At 39.5% G+C, this 20,310-nt stretch overlaps 1 protein-coding gene across 2 annotated transcripts in view; it reads right to left on the bottom strand.

Moving 5' to 3' along the window:
- The window catches only part of ZDHHC17 (zinc finger, DHHC-type containing 17), a 100,205-nt gene that overhangs the window by 67,028 nt on the left and 12,867 nt on the right, over positions 1–20,310 (bottom strand). For both annotated transcript variants that reach the window (XM_010833869.1, XM_010833870.1), the window contains exons 2-3: positions 6,969–7,072; positions 3,946–4,068 (exon numbers count right to left, since the gene is read on the bottom strand). In XM_010833869.1, coding sequence (XP_010832171.1) covers positions 3,946–4,068; positions 6,969–7,072 — 227 coding nt within the window. The remainder of the gene's footprint in view (positions 1–3,945; positions 4,069–6,968; positions 7,073–20,310) is intronic.

Here is a 20,310-nt window from a genome sequence, read left to right as displayed (position 1 = left end):
AACAGTCTTTGCTAGAACAGAAAGATGGAGAAATTCAGAAATGACTTCATCCTCTCCACTCCACCAAAAAAGGAACCAATAAATTATCTGATTCTGTTTGTACACACAGATGGTTTTTACAGTTCTATTTAACAGTATGGAACAATCAGTTATGATATACAGAAAGTTAAACAAATGAGGGGAAAAAAGCAACTATTACTTCAGACAAAAATAAAAATTCTACAAGAACAAAAATGGATCACTGAACACTTCTGGGCTTATCAGTGGGAATGTACATATGCACAACAGTTTAAACTTTACAGAGTAATTTAACTAAAACTGTAACAGCAGATAGAGGAAGAAGTATTAGCAGTGAGGTGTTCTAGGACATCTGGCTATCCCCAAACAGAAAGTCAAAATAAAATAACTGATAAGCCAAGAAACAGCACAAAATTTGGCAATATTTAATAAAATTCATCCTCCCAAGTTTCCTTCGCATAAGAATTCTACAGATATACACAAACATAAGAAAATGCTATGTGAAGAGGGTATTAATCACAACACTGTATGAAATAGTAAAAACACTAAAATCAATCTAAATGTTCACCAATAGGTAAACCATTAAATAAAGTCCATACAATTGAATATTATGCAGCTTTTTAAAAAGAATGATGTAGCTCTAGTTGTACTGATATGAAAAATCTTCAAGAAACAAAAATTAAATGAAGAAAGCTGAAAAGCATTTGCTATCATTTGTGTAAAGAAGATAACTTTCTACATAAAAGTAACAACATAAAAATATAAAATACAATAATGAAAGAAACATCTAAAGTATTGAAAATAGTTACCTCGGGGGTATAGAACTAAAGGGTAGGGAGGGGCTGCTGTTTTCATTGTAAGACTTTAAGTACTATTTAATTTTTTTAATTGCTTAACTAAGATCATGGCATCCGGTCCCATCACTTCTTGGCAAATAAGATGGGGAAACAGTGGAAACAGTGGCTGACTTTATTTTTCTGGGCTCCAAAATCCCTGCAGATGGTGATGCAGCCATGAAATTAAAACACGCTTACTCCTTGGAAAGAAAGTTACGACCAACCTAGACAACGTATTAAAAAGCAGAGAGAATACTTTGCCAACAAAGGTCCGTCTAGTCAAGGCTATGGTTTTTCCAGTGGTCATGTATGGATGTGAGAGTTGGACTGTAAAGAAAGCTGAGCACCAAAGAATCGATGCTTTTGAACTGTGGTGTTGGAGAAGACTCTTGAGAGTCCCTTGGACTGCAAGGAGATCCAACCAGTCCATCCTAAAGGAGATCATTCTTGGGTGTTTACTGGAAGGACTGATGTTGAAGCTAAAACTCTAATACTTTGGCCACCTCATGCAAAGAGCTGACTCATTTGAAAAGACCCTGATGCTGGGAAAGATTGAGGGCAGGAGGAGAAGGGGGCGACAGAGGATGAGATGGTTGGATGGCATCACTGACTCAATGGACATGGGTTTGGGTGGACTCCGGGAGTTGGTGATGGACAGGGAGGCCTGGCGTGCTGCAGTTCATGGGGTTGCAAAGAGTCGGACACGACTGAGTGACTAAACTGAACTGATTGTGATCAAAAACAGTAATTAAAAAGAAATACAGAGCCTACAGAAGGCTAGGTAATTTGAACCAACTCAATTAAAGAAAACTTTAAAAAGCTCAACAAAATACAAGAAATATTTCCTAAAAATAAAACTTAAGAAGATTAAGAGCATTCACCTTCATCAGGAGATTAAGATTCAGGAGAAGGTTAAAACTGCCCTAGAGACAATTTGCTGAAGCAGGAGAGTTGGCCCAGAGGCAACCTCAGCAGACAAAGCAAAAGAAGGGCTGGGACCCCAAAAGCTTAACTGTAGGAGCAGTTAAGAACCAGAATTAAACCTTGCTCTAGCATAGTCGTCAGCCACCTGAGTGCTCCAGAAAAGCTAAAGCCTTAAAATTGGGCTTAATAAAAACAAATGGTATCTTCTCACCTTAGGCCTCAAACTATTCAACAACTAAGTTTTCAAACATAATATCTAGTATACATTCAAAGATAAAACAGGAACACAAAAGAATAATACAACAGATACAGACCCACATGCTCCCAATGCTGTCTTCTCAGACAGATTATATAATAACTATATATTTAAGTATGTAAGACAAGATGGAAAATTTCAGCAACAAAAGAATCAAATAATAAAGCTAAAAGAAAATTGAAATTCTAGAACTAAAAATCAAAATTAGGAACTCACTGAATAGATCTAACAGCAGACAACACATAGGGTACAAAAGAACTGGAAGGTAAGTCAGAAGTTTTCAGAACGAAGCAGAGAAAAAAGGATGGTGCACATAGAAGACAGGGTAAGAGACACTGTATATGATGAAAAGGCCAGACATACATTTAATTGGCGTTCCAGAAAGAGCCAAAAAGAGAACGGGGCAGAAGCAGTATCTGAAGAAATGCGTACATGCTAAGTCACATCAGTCATGTCCCAACTCCTCGCAACCATATGGACTGCAGCCCACCAGGCTTCTCTGTCCATGGAATTCTCCAGGCAAGAATACTGGAGTGGGTTGCCATTTCCTCCTCCAGAGGATCTTCCCGACCCAGGGATTGAACCCGTGTCTCTTGTGCCTCTTGCACTTGCAAGTGGGTGCTTTACCACTAGTGCCACCTGGGAAGCCCTATTTGAAGAAATAATGGCTGAGATTTTCCAGAACTGATGAAGACATCAATCCACAGAATCAAGACTTTCTTGCCATCTCAGAGTAAATAAAAGAAATGCACACTTAGAAATGTCATCATGAAATTGCAGAAAACCAGAAAGAAAAAAACTTACAAGCAGTCAGAAAAAAAGAAAGAAAAAAAAAAGCAAAGCCTTTAAAAGTATAATACTTAGACTGATTTATCAATAGTAACAGAAGCCAGAAAACAGTGGAATGATACTCTCAATAAGTCAACAACAAAAATAAAACAAAAATGGCCAATCTAAATTTCTATGCCATCTGAAAATATCCTTCACAAATGAAGATGAAATAAAAACTTTTTCTGACAATCAATAACAGAATTTAGACATCAAGAGACCCCATGCAGGCAGAGGAAGAGTTAGAGGTTTAAGAAGGGGTAAAAGAGCAAATAAGATGGAAACATGCTCTCCAGAAGAAAGTGATTCACAGAGTTCAATGCTTTAATTATTACTTGCTTAATCTTTTTTTAGTACTCTAAGGGCAAATTCTTTTACTTGATATTAACATCATATTTATCTCTAGAGTCTGCATGTTGTACTTCAAAGGCACATCTGCAAGTAGTTCATTTCAGATTCATGTCTCTATCTAAAGATCTTAGGCCCAAATTGCCAGAGACTATTAAGCCAGATTTACTAAGACTTTGTTATCATTCTGACTCCTGCTTATCTAACTTTTATTACTGAATAAGCAGAAAAATAAAGTAATAAAATAATGTATACTGAGTATATAAGGTATTCTTCATTTATGCTGATATGAAGTTTGGTTATTACTTACTATCTTTGTAACTCCTGTTTTCCCTTTCCCTCTTTCCATAGAATTCATATTTACAATGTGAGCTACAGGTTAGACTGCCTGAGTTAAAAGTTCAGACGCCAACCTTTAACAGCCAAATGTCACTTGGTAGTATATTTAACCTCTTTATGCATCAGTTTCCAAATCATTAGGTCAGTAGTAAAAATTGTTATTTTTCACATAGGTTATTTCAAGAATTAAGATTTAAAATATACATGGAAAAGCACTAAGCAAAATATCCATCACATAAACATTCAACATACATTAAAAACAATTTTTTCTTGGAAAAAAAAAAGTATACAGAAATTACATTTTAAAAGCTATGAATTTTAGAAATTATATATTTTATAATTATTCTCAATAATTTTGTAGTAACAACTAATTACTTAAAAATAAAGAATACTTACTTGACTAAATCTATTCTGTTATTGATGGCAGCCCAATGAAGGAGTGTAACATTTTCTTTGTCTGGTTGCCTTACATCATAACCTGCTTCCACCAATTCTCGGCAGCGTTCATATATTCCATATCTTAAAAAGAAGGAAAACATGATTGTTACTACTATTTGACAAGAGATTTAAAGCTGAAAATAACATTTCTAGAAGAAACTGATGCTCCATTTTGATACCTGGAAACTAAAAAGGCTTTCTCAATATAAAGTGTTACTTTAGAAATATCAATATTCCAACAGCTTTTACTAACGCATTTTATAACTGTAAATTTCTCTTCTCTAATGCAGTAACTCATCCAGTAGGAGAGAGCAGGGCACTATAAATAAAAATATCTATCAGTTGTTTGTTTTCACTAGTATCACCACTAGTCCACAAAACACAAGGCAGCTTGTTAAAAACACACACAACTATGTTAAAATATTGTCATAAAGCAGCAATAACAAAGAGTTTATCATTGATTTAGAACAACATCAAAAAAAGAAAAGGATGTCTTACAACTTTAAGATACTTTATTTAGAAATTTAGCTTTGGTATTCCTAAAGGCAAGTAAAAAAGGAAGTGTGGAGGTGGGAAGTAGGGTGGGTGAGGAAGGGTCTTGTGAGTTTAAGTCAATGAGACATAAGAGAAAGTTTACTGAAGAGCTCAAGAAAAGAAGTTAATTTAATAAAGAAGAAAGATGCGTGCACAGAGCTTAACCTTTTCCTCTCTTTCTGTGTAGGTCACTGTGTGGCTGCATATACATTTCTCAAAATGCTAGAACATGGAAATTTTTATGCATAAGCAAAAATGCAAAGAATAATACAACAAATCACCAAGAATCCATCATGGAGGCTCAAAAACCATCAACTTTATCCAAAACAAAATACTGGATCCTTGGAAATACGCGACACAAAAACAACTTTAAATGAGCTTCGACCATATTAATCAGAATGGCCTCCAAAATGGGCAAGGCATACCCCAGGGTGAGGCTGGGGGAAAGGCGACACAGTAATGGACCATTCGCAGCAAATGGTGAAGCTACATGCGTATCACAGTTAACAGAGGAAGAAAGTACACTTCACTAACATTTAGCAGTCTTCACTGCTTCAATGCATACCTACACTGGCTCCGTACTGCGTATGTACACACACACACACACACACACGCATGCACGCACAAAGTCAGTCAACCTAAGCAAAGACCAGGAGTTCCACAATTCACAAGAGATGACAGCAGCACCTTCAGTTCTCTGTTCTTTTTCAGAAAACTGTTTATTACATGTGCCCAGTTAAGTAAACTATGACTGAGCAACTGAAGACACACACACACACACAGAGGAATGTTCATGAGGATGATTCATAGTAATTTCAAGAGAAGTTTCCTTGGGGAGATAAGGGAAAAAGGATGCTGAGCAACCTGCACCAATTACAGCAAAATGTTAGCATCTGCTTCATCTGACAGTTATATTCTTCTCTGTATTTACCTGGGGAATTGAAACATTTCAAACTTTAAATAAATGTTTTAAAAGGTAGAAATCATAGACCGCACACATAGTTAGAGGGTATTTGAGGAATAAAGAAAGGTGTTTTTTTTTCTTAAGATGAAAGATGCTGGAGTATATTTGCTGATGGAAATCATGCATTAGAGAGTGAGATTAATGACAAAGGAGAGAAAGGATATATTAATAGAAGCAAGGTTTGAAAAGGAAGAATTCACGTAGAGCAGTACAATTGGCTTGGTGAAGAGAGCTGGCGGGGTGTGCTTTGGTTCTGACTGTGTGCGCAGCGTAAAGCAGGGTGCCAGTGGACTAAGAACTTCAGAAAGGGTGCCTCCGTGAAAGGATGAAACAACCGGCAGTATCCACGTTGTTGGGCTTTTCCGTAAAGTTCCTCTCACTGGTAAAGAATGCCCCTGCAATGCAGAGGATGCAGGCTCAATCCCTGGGTCGGGAAGATCCCCTGGAGAAGGAGATGGCAACCCACTTCAGTATTTTTGCCTGAAAAATCCTGTGGACAGAGGAGCCTGGTGGGCTACCAAAACGACTCAGCAACTAAACATCATCAGATTTTTCAGAATCTAGGGGGAAAAAAGTTAACAAGACTTTCAGCTACTGAAGGTATCTTTGGTCAAGAAAAACAGGAAGACTTTCAGGAAGAACAGAGGATTTTGTGGTATTTTAAAATACCACACTCCCACATTTCCCCAGTGGTCCAATGGTAAGAAACGGCCTGCCAATGCAGGGGACGTGGGTTCAGTCCCTGGTCTGGGAAGATTCCACGTGCTACAGGGCAACGACGCCCATGGCCCACGACTACTGAAGGCTTCATGCAGGCTCTAGAGCCCACGCGCCACAACAGGAGGAGCCACTGTGATGAGAAGCCGGAGCACCCCAGCCAGAGAGGACCCCCCACTGCCACAGCCAGAGAGTACGCCCCCCCTGCCACAGCTAGAGAGGACCCCCCACTATCGCAACCAGAGAGGACCCCCCACTTCACAGCCAGAGAGGACCCCCCCACCTGTCACAGCTAGGGAGAACCCCCCACCTGTCACAGCTAGGGAGAACCCCCCACCTGCCACAGCTAGAGAGGACCCCCTACTGTCGCAACCAGAGAGGACCCCCCACCTGCCACAGCCAGAGAGGACCCCCCACTGTCACAGCCAGAGAGGACCCCCCACTGTCGCAACTAGAGAAAGCCCTCACCCAGCAACAAAGACCTGCCAAGGCTAGAAATAATAAATAAACAAAAATCTTTTAAAAATACCACAGTCCCATCCTCTGCTCCCAGCAGCCTTGAAAAGAATGTTATATTCCTGGTACTGGTATCATAGTGAGCAGAACAGGAAAGGAGTTCTTTCAAAGCCTCATTCCCAAAGAGGAGTCATTACTTAGGGTGGTTCCCTGGAAGAGTCTACTTGAAAGGCTTATCAACCGGACCTCACCCAGTTGATGACCTAAAAACAGATGTCAAAGAAAAAGACAACTCCAACAAAAAACTTACTGTGTAGCCTTAACTATGTCCCATGTGCTATAGTCATCAATATGAGTTTTCCGTCCCAGGGGTTCACCATATCCATGGTTATAATGGCTCTGAGGTTTGATTTCCTGTTAAAGAAAAAAAAATTACACAGAAGAAATGAGAAAAGTACAGAAAATATTTCAGTATTTTACTATTGCTTCTGTGCTGTTTGAAGAATGTTCATTATTTAAAATATTAACCTTATGCTAAAGTCCATCCTCTTTGGAGAAAAAGCATGTTCAAACAGATATACCCCTTACACAAACTCTCAAAATAAACAGCTGTAAGACTTTAAATTAGTGACAAATTAGTCACTGAAATTTACCTTTAGCTCCACAGAACTCTACTTCTTCATCAAATCAACTCTCATTCTCTCTGACCAATTTTTCTATTATTCCAGCACAACCTCTAGTTCTACATCAAACTTTCATCACCTGCCAAATAAAAACTAAGGTCCTAAAAAAGAAACCCAGGACATTATTTTATTAATCTCAGATATCACCTTTTCTTATATTCCTTCACACTGAGAGCTTGTTAAGCATCTATTAGGTGAATAAAGAAAAATGGGAGTACTCTGTGAGTGCTTAGTTACTCAGTCGTGTCTGACTCTTTGTGACCCCATAGACCGTAGACCATTAGGTTCCTCTTTCCATGGGATTTTCCAGGCAAGAATACTGGAGTGGGTTGCCATTTCCTACTCCAGGGATCCTTCTGTTCCAGGGATTGAACCCTTTGTCTCCTGCACCTCCTGCTTTGACAGGCAGATTCTTTACTACTGCACCACCTATAAATTCGCTTAAGTAATCCTACAAATGTCAACACCCTTAAAGAAACTAATTTTTAAATAAAAATTTAAACAGCCTTATAGAATATTATCAATACATCCATTTAAAGCTTATATACTATGTGCAACTTTCCATTTAAAATGCCAAATCTGCCATGCACAGTCAATTTCTTCAGTATATAGCACTAAGACCCAATTACTTCTACATGAAAACAAAAACTGAGCACGTTTGGCTCTACTATCATCCATTCAAATCTCTATGATTCTGATATTTTTCTCTTATAGGTACACACACATGCAAATGAAAAAATAAAGTATAGCAAGATATTTGGAAAGAATTAAATCCTTAGAATAATTCATTTTTTCTTGGCCACTGAAATTTAGTGATACAAATTTAATGGTAGTTCACTGGAGGAAAAAAGGCTATTATCTTCAGCTCACTTTAGCCATTCAACTTATGAAAAATTCCAAAATTGATTTGTCTGGACCATACATTTAGAAGACTACCAACAATACTGCTGAATATTTTCAACAACAAAAAATTTAAAAGTTTCACAAAAATAAATTCTGCTTAATATAACCTTTCAACAAAGAAAGCTTAGTTGCTTACGAAAATGCTATCGCCAATATTAAAACACAACCATAACAATCACAAATACACATTTGCAGAAGAAAGAAGATAGACACCAGTCTTAAGCCAAGATCCACAACATACATACTGCATATAGTTTATTAAATGATTTTTTTTGAGAGATTGTTCTTGGACTCCATTAAAGTACAATTGGTTAAATGTGAACAGAAGCAGGTACACGATGCTGGGTGTAAGCAACAGTCTGAATAATTGGTGGAGCTAACCAATACATGACTTACCCAATTTAATTTTTTTTAAACTTTTCTATTAAATTTCTCCACTGAATTCCAGTTCTCAACTTCTCAATACTCTATATTCAGTGGCACAAGAGAAAGACACTTCTCAGATCAGTAACACTGATCTTCCTTTTTTCTAAATATTTTTATAGTATTCTCCCCTACCATAGGGAAAATAACTTTTTAAACTTTTGAATCTGACTTTTCTACAGGACTGTAAGACATCTGAAGAAAAGTAAAACCTGGCCATAGTTTACAAGCAGAATAGAACAATATATTCAACAAAACATGTACCGAAAGCCTGCAATAAACAAAACCCTCTACAATGTACTGGGACCCACAAGCCAGGACAGGGTAAGGCCAGTGCAAAGTTTAAGTGGGTTTCAAAAAATTCCATAATCAAAATCTTAAAAATCAAAATGAATTATCTTTTAAAAATCAAACCCCTCCCCAAAAAAGACTACCCAAACATCAAAATTTTAAATATAGACATTACTAGTAGTATTGCTCACTGCTGTTCCTCTGTACCAGGCTCCACTGTGGCTCTCTCACACTGTCCACGGGGTTCCGCTGTTAAAGTGCTGTGCTCAAATTGGTCACCAAATTTGGAAAAACCAGCTGTGGCCACAGGACTGGAAAAGATCAGTTTTCATTCCAATTCCAAGGAAGGGAAATGCCAAAGAACATTCAAACTACCATACAATTGCAGTCATTGCACAGGCTAGCAAGGTTATGCTCAAAATCCTTCAAGCTAAACTTCAGCAGTATGTGAACCAAGAACATCAAGATGCATTACAAGCTAGATGAATCACAAGCTGGAATCAAGACTTGCCAGGAGAAATATCAACAATCTCAAATATGCAGATGATACCACTCTAATGTCAGAAAGCAAAGAGGAACTAAAGAGCCTCCTGATGATGGTGAAAGAAGAGTGTGAAAAAGCTGGCTTGAAACTCAACATGCAAAAATCTAAGATCAAGCCATCCATTCCCATCATTTCATGGCAAATAGATAGGGGAAAACTGGTAGCATTTTATTTTCTTGGGCTCCAAAATCACTGCACACGGAGATTGCAGCCATGAAATTAAAAGACGCCTGCTGCCTGGAAGGAAAGCTATGACAAACCTAGACAGCATATTAAAAAGCAGAGACACCACTTTGCCGACAAGAGGTTGCTATAGGCAAAGCTATGGTTTTTCCAGGAGTCATGTAGGGATATGAGTCTTGGACCACTAAGAAGGCTGAGTGCCGAACTGATGCTTTCAAACTGTGGTGCTGGGAAAGACTTTTGAGAGTCACTTAGACTGCAAGGAGATAGAACCAGTCAATCCTAAAGGAAATCAACCCTGAATACTCATTGGAAGGACTGTTGGTGAAGCTGAAGCTCCAATACTTTGGCCACTTGATATGGAGAGCCAACTCACTGGAAAAGCCCCTGAAGCTGGAAAGATTGAAGGCAAAAGGAAAAGGGGGTGGCGTGGATAGGATGGGTTAGATAGCATCACCAACTGAATGGACAAGAACCTGAGCAAACTCCAGGAGGTAGTGGAGGACAGAGGAGCCTGGCATGCTATACAGTTCACTGTTCAGTCACTAAGTTGTGTCGCTTACAGTCACTTAAGGTCACAAAGAGTGGGACACAACTTAGCGACTGAGCAACAACAAACCACTGTGGCTTGGATCAGTATCGCAAACCAAGATGCAAATACCCAATATGGTCTCTTGCTCTCAAGGCCTTTACAAACCAAAGTGGAAGGACAAAGTAGATAAGACGCAGAGGCAAAGATTAGAAGCAAGAGCTAAGCTAAAACCTAAATAAACACAACATAAGGACCAAAAAGTAATAATATAACTTTAAAACCTATGTCAACATGAAAATCTGCTAGGGCAAACTGCTGTTCTTTTTCTTACTAAGGACAAACATGTTCTTTTACAGGCAAATAACAAATATTCATTAAATAAATGTCTTTTTAACGCTTACTACTATAATACTTTCATGTGATTTTAATTTCATTTTTATAAAAATCCCAGAGACCTGCTATTATATATGATTAAACTGTATTCTCTGGAGAAGGCAATGGCACCCCACTCCAGTACTCTTGCCTGGAAAATCCCATGGATGGAGGAGCCTGGTAGGCTGCAGTCCATGGGGTCGCTAAGAGTTGGACACAACTGAGAGACTTCACTTTCACTTTTCACTTTCACACACTGGAGAAGGAAATGGCAACCCACTCCAGTGTTCTTGCCTGGAGAATCCCAGGGACAGGGAAGCCTGGTGGGCCGCCATCTATGGGATCGCACAGAGTCGGACACGACTGAAGTGACTTAGCAGCAGCAGCAGCAAACTGTATTCTCAGTTTGTCTTCTATCCATTTTATCCTACTGACATTGCCAAATGGGATATTCCAATATACTAGAAATCAGACTTTTTTCCAGTAACATTTAAAAGTTAAACCTGTAACCAGTATTTGTTTTATCATAATTATCTGATTTTTATTTAATTTCCTACTATTCAGTAAAGGAAATAAGATTTTTTGAAAGATGGTTTTACATATATCCCTAGAGTAATTCTTGGAGAAGGCAATGGCACCCCACTCCAGTACTCTTGCCTGGAAAATCCCATGGACAGAGGAGCCTGGTAGGCTGCAGTCAATGGGGTCACCAGGAGTTGGACATGACTGAGCAACTTCACTTTCACTTTTCAAAATGGCAACCCACTCCAGTGTTCTTGCCTGGAGAATCCCAGCAACAGGGGAGCCTGGTGGGCTGCCGTCTAAGGGGTAGCACAGAGTCGGACACGACTGAAGTGACTTAGCAGCAGCAGCAGCGGCTAGAGTAATTCTTAAGAGGTCGAGTTATTCCCACTAAAAAGGTAGAAGAAATGGTGTTTAAGCAACTCTCCAACCTGTTTTACTTAAAAAAAAAAAAAAAAAAAGTAATAATATAGAATTTAAATTATTTGTCTCATTTTAAATCACACTGGAAGCTGATTCACTTCTGGAACTAGTACCCTGCCAATCTGACATGACAACGTTCTCTATCAAGATAAACACCACTATCACTAGGTCTAGGAGCAACAGCTGTGATTTTTAAACTTTAAAAATATAAAATAAAAATAATATGCTAATGTAAACAAATATCACCTATAAGTGTATAGATAATATTAATTTTTAATTATAAATTTGCTATTATACATCTGATAAATTTTCAACATACAAATTGTTAATAACACTAAAATCTTATAATTTTTCCTTGATTTGAATGAAAACCGAGAGACAATTGGTTTCTCTGCCAAGGAAAGTAATACTGATTTCAAAATACATATGTAGGTCATCACAACTTTTAAGAATACAGTTATTCCGTTAGAAGCAGCACAGTATAACATAAAAAGTCCTTGACTGGGAGAGTACTGAATCGAAAGTCTGCCACTCTCTTATCTAGGCTACAACCCAGCAAGGCAAATAACTACAGCAGGATTCAGGTCCCTTATTAGCAGAAAGAGGAAGATGAGTAAGATGAGCTGAGAGTTTCTCTGAGGTGCCTCAAGGACCACAACAGGGCACCTAAGAGCATGATGGTTTCAGCTCCACTCAACTCACTCCCTTCTTAAACAAAGCACTTTATTATTTAGCCTCTTTTTAGATATATGGGAATTTACATAGTATGTCTTTAATTAAAAAAAAAAAAAAAGATTCAGCTGCTTTAAAAAAAACTTGAAAAACTACTAGATCAGAAGTCCTCCAAGATCCCTTCTAAGGTAACACACAATGAAATTATTTTATATATTGGAATAAGGCAATTACAGACACTAAAAAGAGTCTTAAATTAACAAAGGTTTTTATAGTCCTAGGATTGCTGAACAGAACTGGCAAGACAGAAAGCATCTCCAAAACTTGCTGCTGAAATAGCTGACAGGAATGAGAACTGTGACGAGCTCAGCTGCCATACACTGCTGCTAAGAGAAATCCGTAAGATAAAACCCAAACTCATATGCAGGCACAGGCAAACACTGGCTTGCACATCAAGATGACGGGACTCCATGTGTGCATGCTCAGCTGATTCTGACTCTCTGCAACCCCATGGATTATAATCCACCAGGCTTCTCTGTCCATGGGATTATCCAGGCAAGAATACTGGAATGGGTTGCCATTTCCTTCTCCAAAGGATCTTCCCGACCCAGGGACTGAACCGGAGTATCCTGCAGCGGCAAGTGAATTCTTTATCATCGACCCACGTGGGAAGCCCCAGTAGGCTCCATCTGTTCAGTTTAGTTCAGTCGCTCAGTCATGTTCGACTCTTTGCAACTCCATGGACTGCAGCACGCCAGGCTTCCCTGTCCATCACCAACTCCCAGAGCTTACTCAAACTCATGTCCACTGAGTCGGTGATGCCATCCAACCATCTCTTCTTCTGTCACCCCTTCTCCTCCTGCCTTCTGTCTTTCCCAGGATTAGGGTCTTTTCCAAGGAGTCAGTTCTACACATCAGGTGGCCAAAGTATTGGAGTTCCAGCTTCAACATCAGTCCTTCCAATGAATATTCAGGACTGATTTCCTTTAGGATTGACTGGTTTGATCTCCTTGCTGTCCAAGGGACTCTCAAGAGTATTTTCCAACATCACAGTTCAAAAGCATCAATTCTTTGGTGCTCAGCTTTCTTTATAGTCCAACTCTCACCTCCATACATGACTACTGGAAAAACCATAGCTTTGACTAGATGGACCTTTGTTGACAAAGTAATGTCTCTGCTTTTTAATATGCTGTCTAGGTTGGTCACAGCTTTTCTTCCAAGGAGCAAGCATCTTTTAATTCTATGCCTGCAGTCACCATCTGCAGTGATTTTGGAGCCCAAAAAAATAATGTCTGACACTGTTTCCACTGTTTCCCCACGATTTGCCATGAAGTGATGGGACCAGATGCCATGATCTTAGTTTTCTGAATGTTGAGTTTTAAGCCAACTTTTTCACTCTCCTCTTTCACTTTCGTAAAGAGGCTCTCTAGTTCTTCTTCACTTTCTGACACAAGGGTGGTGTCATCTGCATATCTGAGGTTATTGATATTTCTCCTGGCAATCTTGATTCCAGCTTGTGCTTCATCCAGCCTGGCATTCTGCATGATGTACTCTGCATATAAGTTAAATAAGCATGGTGACAATATACAGCCTTGATGTACTCCTTTCCCAATCTGGAACCAGTCTGTTGTTCCATGTTCAGTTCTTCACAGTCAACAAAAGAGTCCAAAAATGCAGTACTTGGATGCAATCTCAAAAATGACAGAATGATCTCTGTTCATTTCCAAGGCAAACCATTCAATATCACAGCAATCCAAGTCTATGCCCCAACTAGTAATGCTGAAGAAGCTGAAACTGAACAGTTCTATGAAGACCTACAAGATCTTCTAGAAGTAACACCCAAAAAAGATGTCCTTTTCATTATAGGGGACTGGAAGGCAAAAGCAGGAAGTCAAGAAACACCTGGAGTAACAGGCAAATTTGGCCTTGGAGTATAGAATGAAGCAGGGCAAAGGCTAATAGAGTTTTGCCAAGAGAACGCACTGGTCATAGCAAACACCCTCTTCCAACAACACAAGAGAAAACTCTACACATGAACATCACCAGATGGTCAACACCGAAATCAGATTGATTATATTCTTTGCAGCCAAAGATGGAGAAGCTCTATTCAGTCAGCAAAAACAAGACCAGGAGCTGACTGTGGCTCATATCATGAACTTCTTATTGCCAAATTCAGACTTAAATTGAAGAAAGTAGGGAAAACCACCAGACCATTCAGATACGACCTAAATCAAATCCCTTATGATTATACAGTGGAAGTGACAAACAGATTCAAGGGATCAGATCTGATAGAACACCTGAAGAACTATGGATGGAGGTTCGTGACATTGTACAACAGACTCCATAACATGTGTTCATCCACATGCCTGGGTGGATAGCTAACAAACTAATTAAGTGTGTGCAATCTAGTTAATTTTTTAAAAATGCTGCTTCTGCTAAGTCGCTTCAGTCATGTCTGACTCTATGGGACCCCATAGACAGCAGCCCACCAGGCTCTGCCGTCCCTGGGATTCTCCAGGCAAGAACACTGGAGTGGGTTGCCATTTCCTTCTCCATTGTGTGAAAGTGAAAAGTGAAAGAGAAGTCGCTCAGTTGTGACCGACTCGTAATGACCCCATGGAATGTAGCCCTCCATCCATGGGATTTTCTAGGCAAGAGTACTGGAGTGGCTTACCATTGCCTTCTCCTATTAAATTCATTTAAAACAAAGAGGGAGGCAGCACTGACCAAAGAATCCTCTATGGCACAGTACTTTATCACCCACCAAATACAGATGTTTTTATAAGTGCTCTATAAGAAAAGGTGCTCCCAGAATTGGTTCTATGGCAGAGTGTATCTGAAAGAACAAACATGCACAGAGTAAGTTCAGGAATGCTCAGAAAGAACAGTAAGGGCAGGGACTTGTCCTATCATTAATTACAAGAGATAGAAAGCAAGCCAATGAAAAACTAGGAGTGCTGCAGTAACAGGGAAGTTAGGAGAAGGAGAACTGGGATCAAGAGGGAAAGGCATGTTATTCAGCAAATGGTTGTGCACGCATGCTCAGTCATGTCCAGCTCTTTGTGATCCCATTAGGCTCCTCTGTTCATGGAATTTTCTGGGCAAGAATACTGGAGGGGGTTGCTATTTCCTTCTCGAGGGGATCTTCCCAACCCAGGGACCAAATCCATGTCTCTTGTGTCTCCTGCAACGGCAGGCAGATTCTTTACTACTGCGCCACCTGGGATCCCTTAGAATACCTGACTGAGTAAATGGTATAAGCAGACAAACCAGCCATTTAGGATTTTTTAAAAAGAAATTCAACAAGCTCCAACACAAAATGGTCATGTGTGTGACAGAAAAACGCCAACAAATACAGCCAAGGATATAGTTTCTTTAATGGCAGATGATGCTGAAACTTGTCTGAAAAGGCAGTGCCACACCAAGCAGAATTCAGAGCAGCACGCTCCCAGGGGGAAGCTTCCCAGGTCAGCAACGTTCCCTGAGAACACACAGGGAGATGGCTACACCATGCCCTCCCGTACTCAGGGCGTCTCTGTGCCCTTCTGGATGCTCCCTCCCATCCTGGACATACGACCACGTGCTTGCTGCTTACCAGGTCCAAGCAATAACTTGTTCAAAAGAGCTCTAGGACTTTCCTGAGTGATCAATGCAAGACCAGGTAAGCTGCAGATCAACTTTCCAGGATTCCTAGATAAGTGGCAATCAGATCTCAGGACCAGGCCTCAATCTGCCTAAGGACTCCTCCTCTAAGATTCCCATCTCAGTTCTTACATTAGATAACTTCCATCAGATTAAAGATTTAAATATAAGAATATCTGTAATAATAGTTCTAATGTTTAAAAAAAAGCTCTGAGAAAAGCATGAGTAACAACACTTTGAAAAATGGGCAAAGAATATGAAGATAATTCAAAGAGGGCAAAACACAATGGCAAATACAGGTATGAGAAGACACTATAATTCTCAATTACTATCAATGTATTTCCAAACTAAGAGGGAGAGAGAGAGAGAGAGAGAACTGGAGCACAAAATCAATTCAGTGAACTCCTAGGGCGCATACGTGTGTGTTCCCTGTCTGCCTTTGGGGCATTAACTCATACACATGGGTGCATTAGAAAACCAGCAGGGCGCCACCGCGCGCTGATGAGCTGCATGGCGCAAACGCCTGCTGTCAGGTGTCACTGTGACAGGGTGAACTCTGAACCAAGAAGCTAATTGTACTTAATTATATAATTTTGAGCTGCTCAAATTTAATTCTATAAAATGTATAGAACAATACCAAGGGTTACTGACAAGAAGAAGCAAGGAAAGAACATCTCTATGCACAATTGACTTATTTTTAAGTCCTAACCAAAACTGATGAGCCAAATGTGAGACCTTCTTAGAACCTAGGTAGTGATGAACGAAATTCTAGGAATATCATGAGGATTTTTTTCTAAAGAATAAATAATGAAAGGACAGCACAAGCATAAAACATACAAACAAGTGAGCAATGAAGGATAAAGAAAAGTAATAGCCACCACAAAATTATAAAATAACTTTCTTTTTAAAATATATCTAGTTAACAGTGCCACTCAAGATGGACTTTCTCACTAATCCATTTGACGTATCCTCTTTAAGGGAAGACTGGACAAAAATGATTTGGTAGTACAATGGAAAGATCTCACATCAATTTTTCAGTTAGAGGCCTCTTACATACTGTGCTCCGCTGTGGCCCCAGATGCCCAGTTAAGACAAAACGACTTTCATTTTGAAAACAGACCAACTTGAGGCATAAGTTCTCTTTATGCTGCAGAACCACCACTGTCTCAAACTCACTTTGCTTGCTTCCAACAGATTTCACATGAGGAGAATATTTATCAGCTTCTACAAAAAGCTGATTTTCACTTCATTTCCTTCTAGCATTAATTAATATGTATACACATGTATATAACAATATACATAAATCTGGCATATTTTTTCCCTTCCACAGACATTTGATAAACAAATACCTATATGTGTATTTTTCTCCCTCTCTTAAAAAAAAATAATTTTATTTTTAGGATTTTTATTTAGGATAGTTTAAGATTTACAAAACCAATGAAGAGTCCCCATATTTATTCCACACACCCAGTTTCCACTATTATTAACATCTAACATTACTATGGTACAATTGTTTTAATTCAATCAACATTACCATTAACTGAGGAAAGTGAAGAGGAACTAAAAAGCCTCTTGATGAAAGTGAAAGTGGAGAGTGAAAAAGTTGGCTTAAAGCTCAACATTCAGAAAACGAACATCACGGCATCCGGTCCCACCACTTGGGGAAACAGTGGAAACAGTGTCAGACTTTATTTTTTTGGGCTCCAAAATCACTGCAGAGGGTGACTGCAGCCATGAAATTAAAAGACGCTTACTCCTTGGAAGGAAAGTTATGACCAATCTAGATAGCATATTCAAAAGCAGAGACATTACTTTGCCAACAAAGATTTGTCTAGTCAAGGCTATGGCTTTTCCTGTGGTCATGTATGGATGTGAGAGTTGGACTGTGAAGAAGGCTGAGTGCCGAAGAATTGATGCTTTTGAACTGTGGTGTTGGAGAAGACTCTTGAGAGTCCCTTGGACTGCAAGGAGATCCAACCAGTCCATTCTGAAGGAGATGAGCCCTGGGATTTCTCTGGAAGGAATGATGCTAAAGCTGAAACTCCAGTACTTTGGCCACCTCATGTGAAGAGTTGACTCATTGGAAAAGACTCTGATGCTGGGAGGGATTGGGGGCAGGAGGAGAAGGGGACGACAGAGGATGAGATGGCTGGATGGCATCACTGACTCGATGGACTTGAGTCTGGGTGAACTCCGGGAGTTGGAGATGGACAGGGAGGCCTGGCATGCTGCAATTCATGGCGTTGCAAAGAGTCAGACACGACTGAGTGAACTGAACTGATACTTTATTTATATCAGGGCTTCCCTGGTGGCTCAGACAGTAAAGCATCTGCCTGCAATGTGGGAGACCCCTGGGTTGGGAAGATCCCCTGGAGAAGGAAATGGCAATCCACTCCAGCACTCTTGCCTGGAAAATCTCATGGACAGAGGAACCTGTCCATGGGGTCGCAAAGAGTCGGACAAGACTGAGCGACTTCACTTTCACTTTTCATACTGTATTCAGATTGTCTTAATTTTTAGATAATGTCCTTTTTCTGTTCCAGGATTCCATCTAGGGTGTCACATTAAAGTTGTCACAGTTCCCTAGGCTGTTCTTGGGTATGACAATTTCTCAAACTTTACTTATTCTTGATGACCTTGACGAGTATGTGTTTTGTTTTAGGGCTTTCCTCATAGCTCAGCTGGTAAAGAATCCGCCTACAATGCAGGAGACCCTGGTTCAATTCCTGGGTCAAGAAGATCTGCTGGAGAAGGGATATGCTACCCACTCCAGTATTCTTGGGCTTTCCTTGTTGGCTCAGCTGGTAAAGAATCGCCTGCAATGTGGGAGACCTGGGTTTAATCCCCGGGATGGGAAGATCCCCTGGAGAAGGGGAAAAGGCTACCCACTCCAGTGTTCTGGCCTTGAGAATTCATAGACTATATAGTCCATGGGGTTGCAAAGAGTCAGACACAACCGAGCAACTTTCACTTTCTTTCACTTTCATGTGTTTTTAAAATGTGTTAGCTTTTAATGTAACCTAATTTTGTAAATTTCCTTTGACAGTGCTATATAATCTTTATTTGCCCAAATATTTATATATCTTTAGGTAGTCTGTAATCACAGTATTCATATATTTTATACTCTTCCCTTTACATTTCCTCTTAGAATGACTACTATTAAAAAGACAAGATATAATAAATGTCAAAGACGATGTGAAAAAAGGAGACCCTCGTACACTGTTGGTGGGACTGTAAACGGAAACAGTCACTTATGGAAAATAGTATGGAGATTCCTCAAAAAATTAAGAATAGAATTACCATATGACTATACTATACTTAGACTGACCAGGTTAATTTTGGAGGAATCTGAAGGGTACTAAATTTTATCTTGTTTTCATCTGCATTTCCCTGAAGCAAACTGAAAAAAATTTATCTAGAATATCCATCCTGCTGAAAAGTCACCAAGTCAACCACTGGATGTAGCAATATAGATTTCCTGTTACTTTAACAGGGTAGGGGCACACACCAGACCACAACTGATTAAGGAAAAGATGGAAGGAAAGAAACGAGGAACAGCAAGCACAGGCAAATCTTTGGAGTTTTGATACAAGAAGAGCAAAGAAGTAGGGCAGTAGGCAGAAAAGAAGAGGAATCAAAGGAAAACACAGTTTGGGTTTTCAGATTTTTTTAGGATGGGAGAAATGACTGCTAGTAGAAATGATCTGGTAGAGTCAAAAACTGATGAAGTAGAAGTATGAATAGAGAACTGCTGGAGAGATGCCGTAAGTGGGCACGAGAGGATAGAAATTACCATAAACAAACATATGCAGTACTTCTATACTAAAAAACACAGAACACTGATGAAAGAAATCAAAGAAGATCTAAATAAATAGGCAAACATACCATATTTACGGACTGGAAGACTACAAACGGTTAAGATGTCAATTCCCCCACACGGAGAGACAAACTTAAACCAAGTCCTATCAAAATCCCAGCAAGATGTTCTGTATGTATATATAACACTATTCTATTAATAAAACTTATATGCAGGGCTTCCCAGGTGGCTCAGTGGTAAAGTGGAGACACAGGAGTCTCTGAGTTGGGAAGATCCCCTGGAGGAGGAAATGGCAACCCACTCTGGTATTCTTGCCAGGAAAATCCCATGGACAGAGGAGCCTGGCGGGCTACAGTCTATGGGGTCACAGTGAGTCGGACACAACTGAGTGCATATACAAAATTTATATGGAAAGGCAACTAAAACAGCTAAAATAATTTCAAAAATAGAAAAAGGAATTGTACAAAGAATTAGTCTGTTCAAGACTTTGTACATAGCTCCAGCAATCAAGACCGTGTAGTACTGGGTGAGAGACAGATACATAGATCAATGAAACAGAATCCAGAACCCAGAAATGAAAACATACAAATATGCTCTCCTGATTCAATGGAGGGATGATAAGCTTTTCAATAAATGGTGCTAGAG

This window comes from Bison bison, unplaced genomic scaffold, assembly GCF_000754665.1.
Source record: "Bison bison bison isolate TAMUID 2011002044 unplaced genomic scaffold, Bison_UMD1.0 scf7180017863950, whole genome shotgun sequence".
NCBI lineage: Eukaryota > Metazoa > Chordata > Mammalia > Artiodactyla > Bovidae > Bison > Bison bison.
The sequence above is the reverse complement of the archived record's forward strand: the minus strand, read 5'-3'. Positions and strand labels throughout refer to the sequence as shown.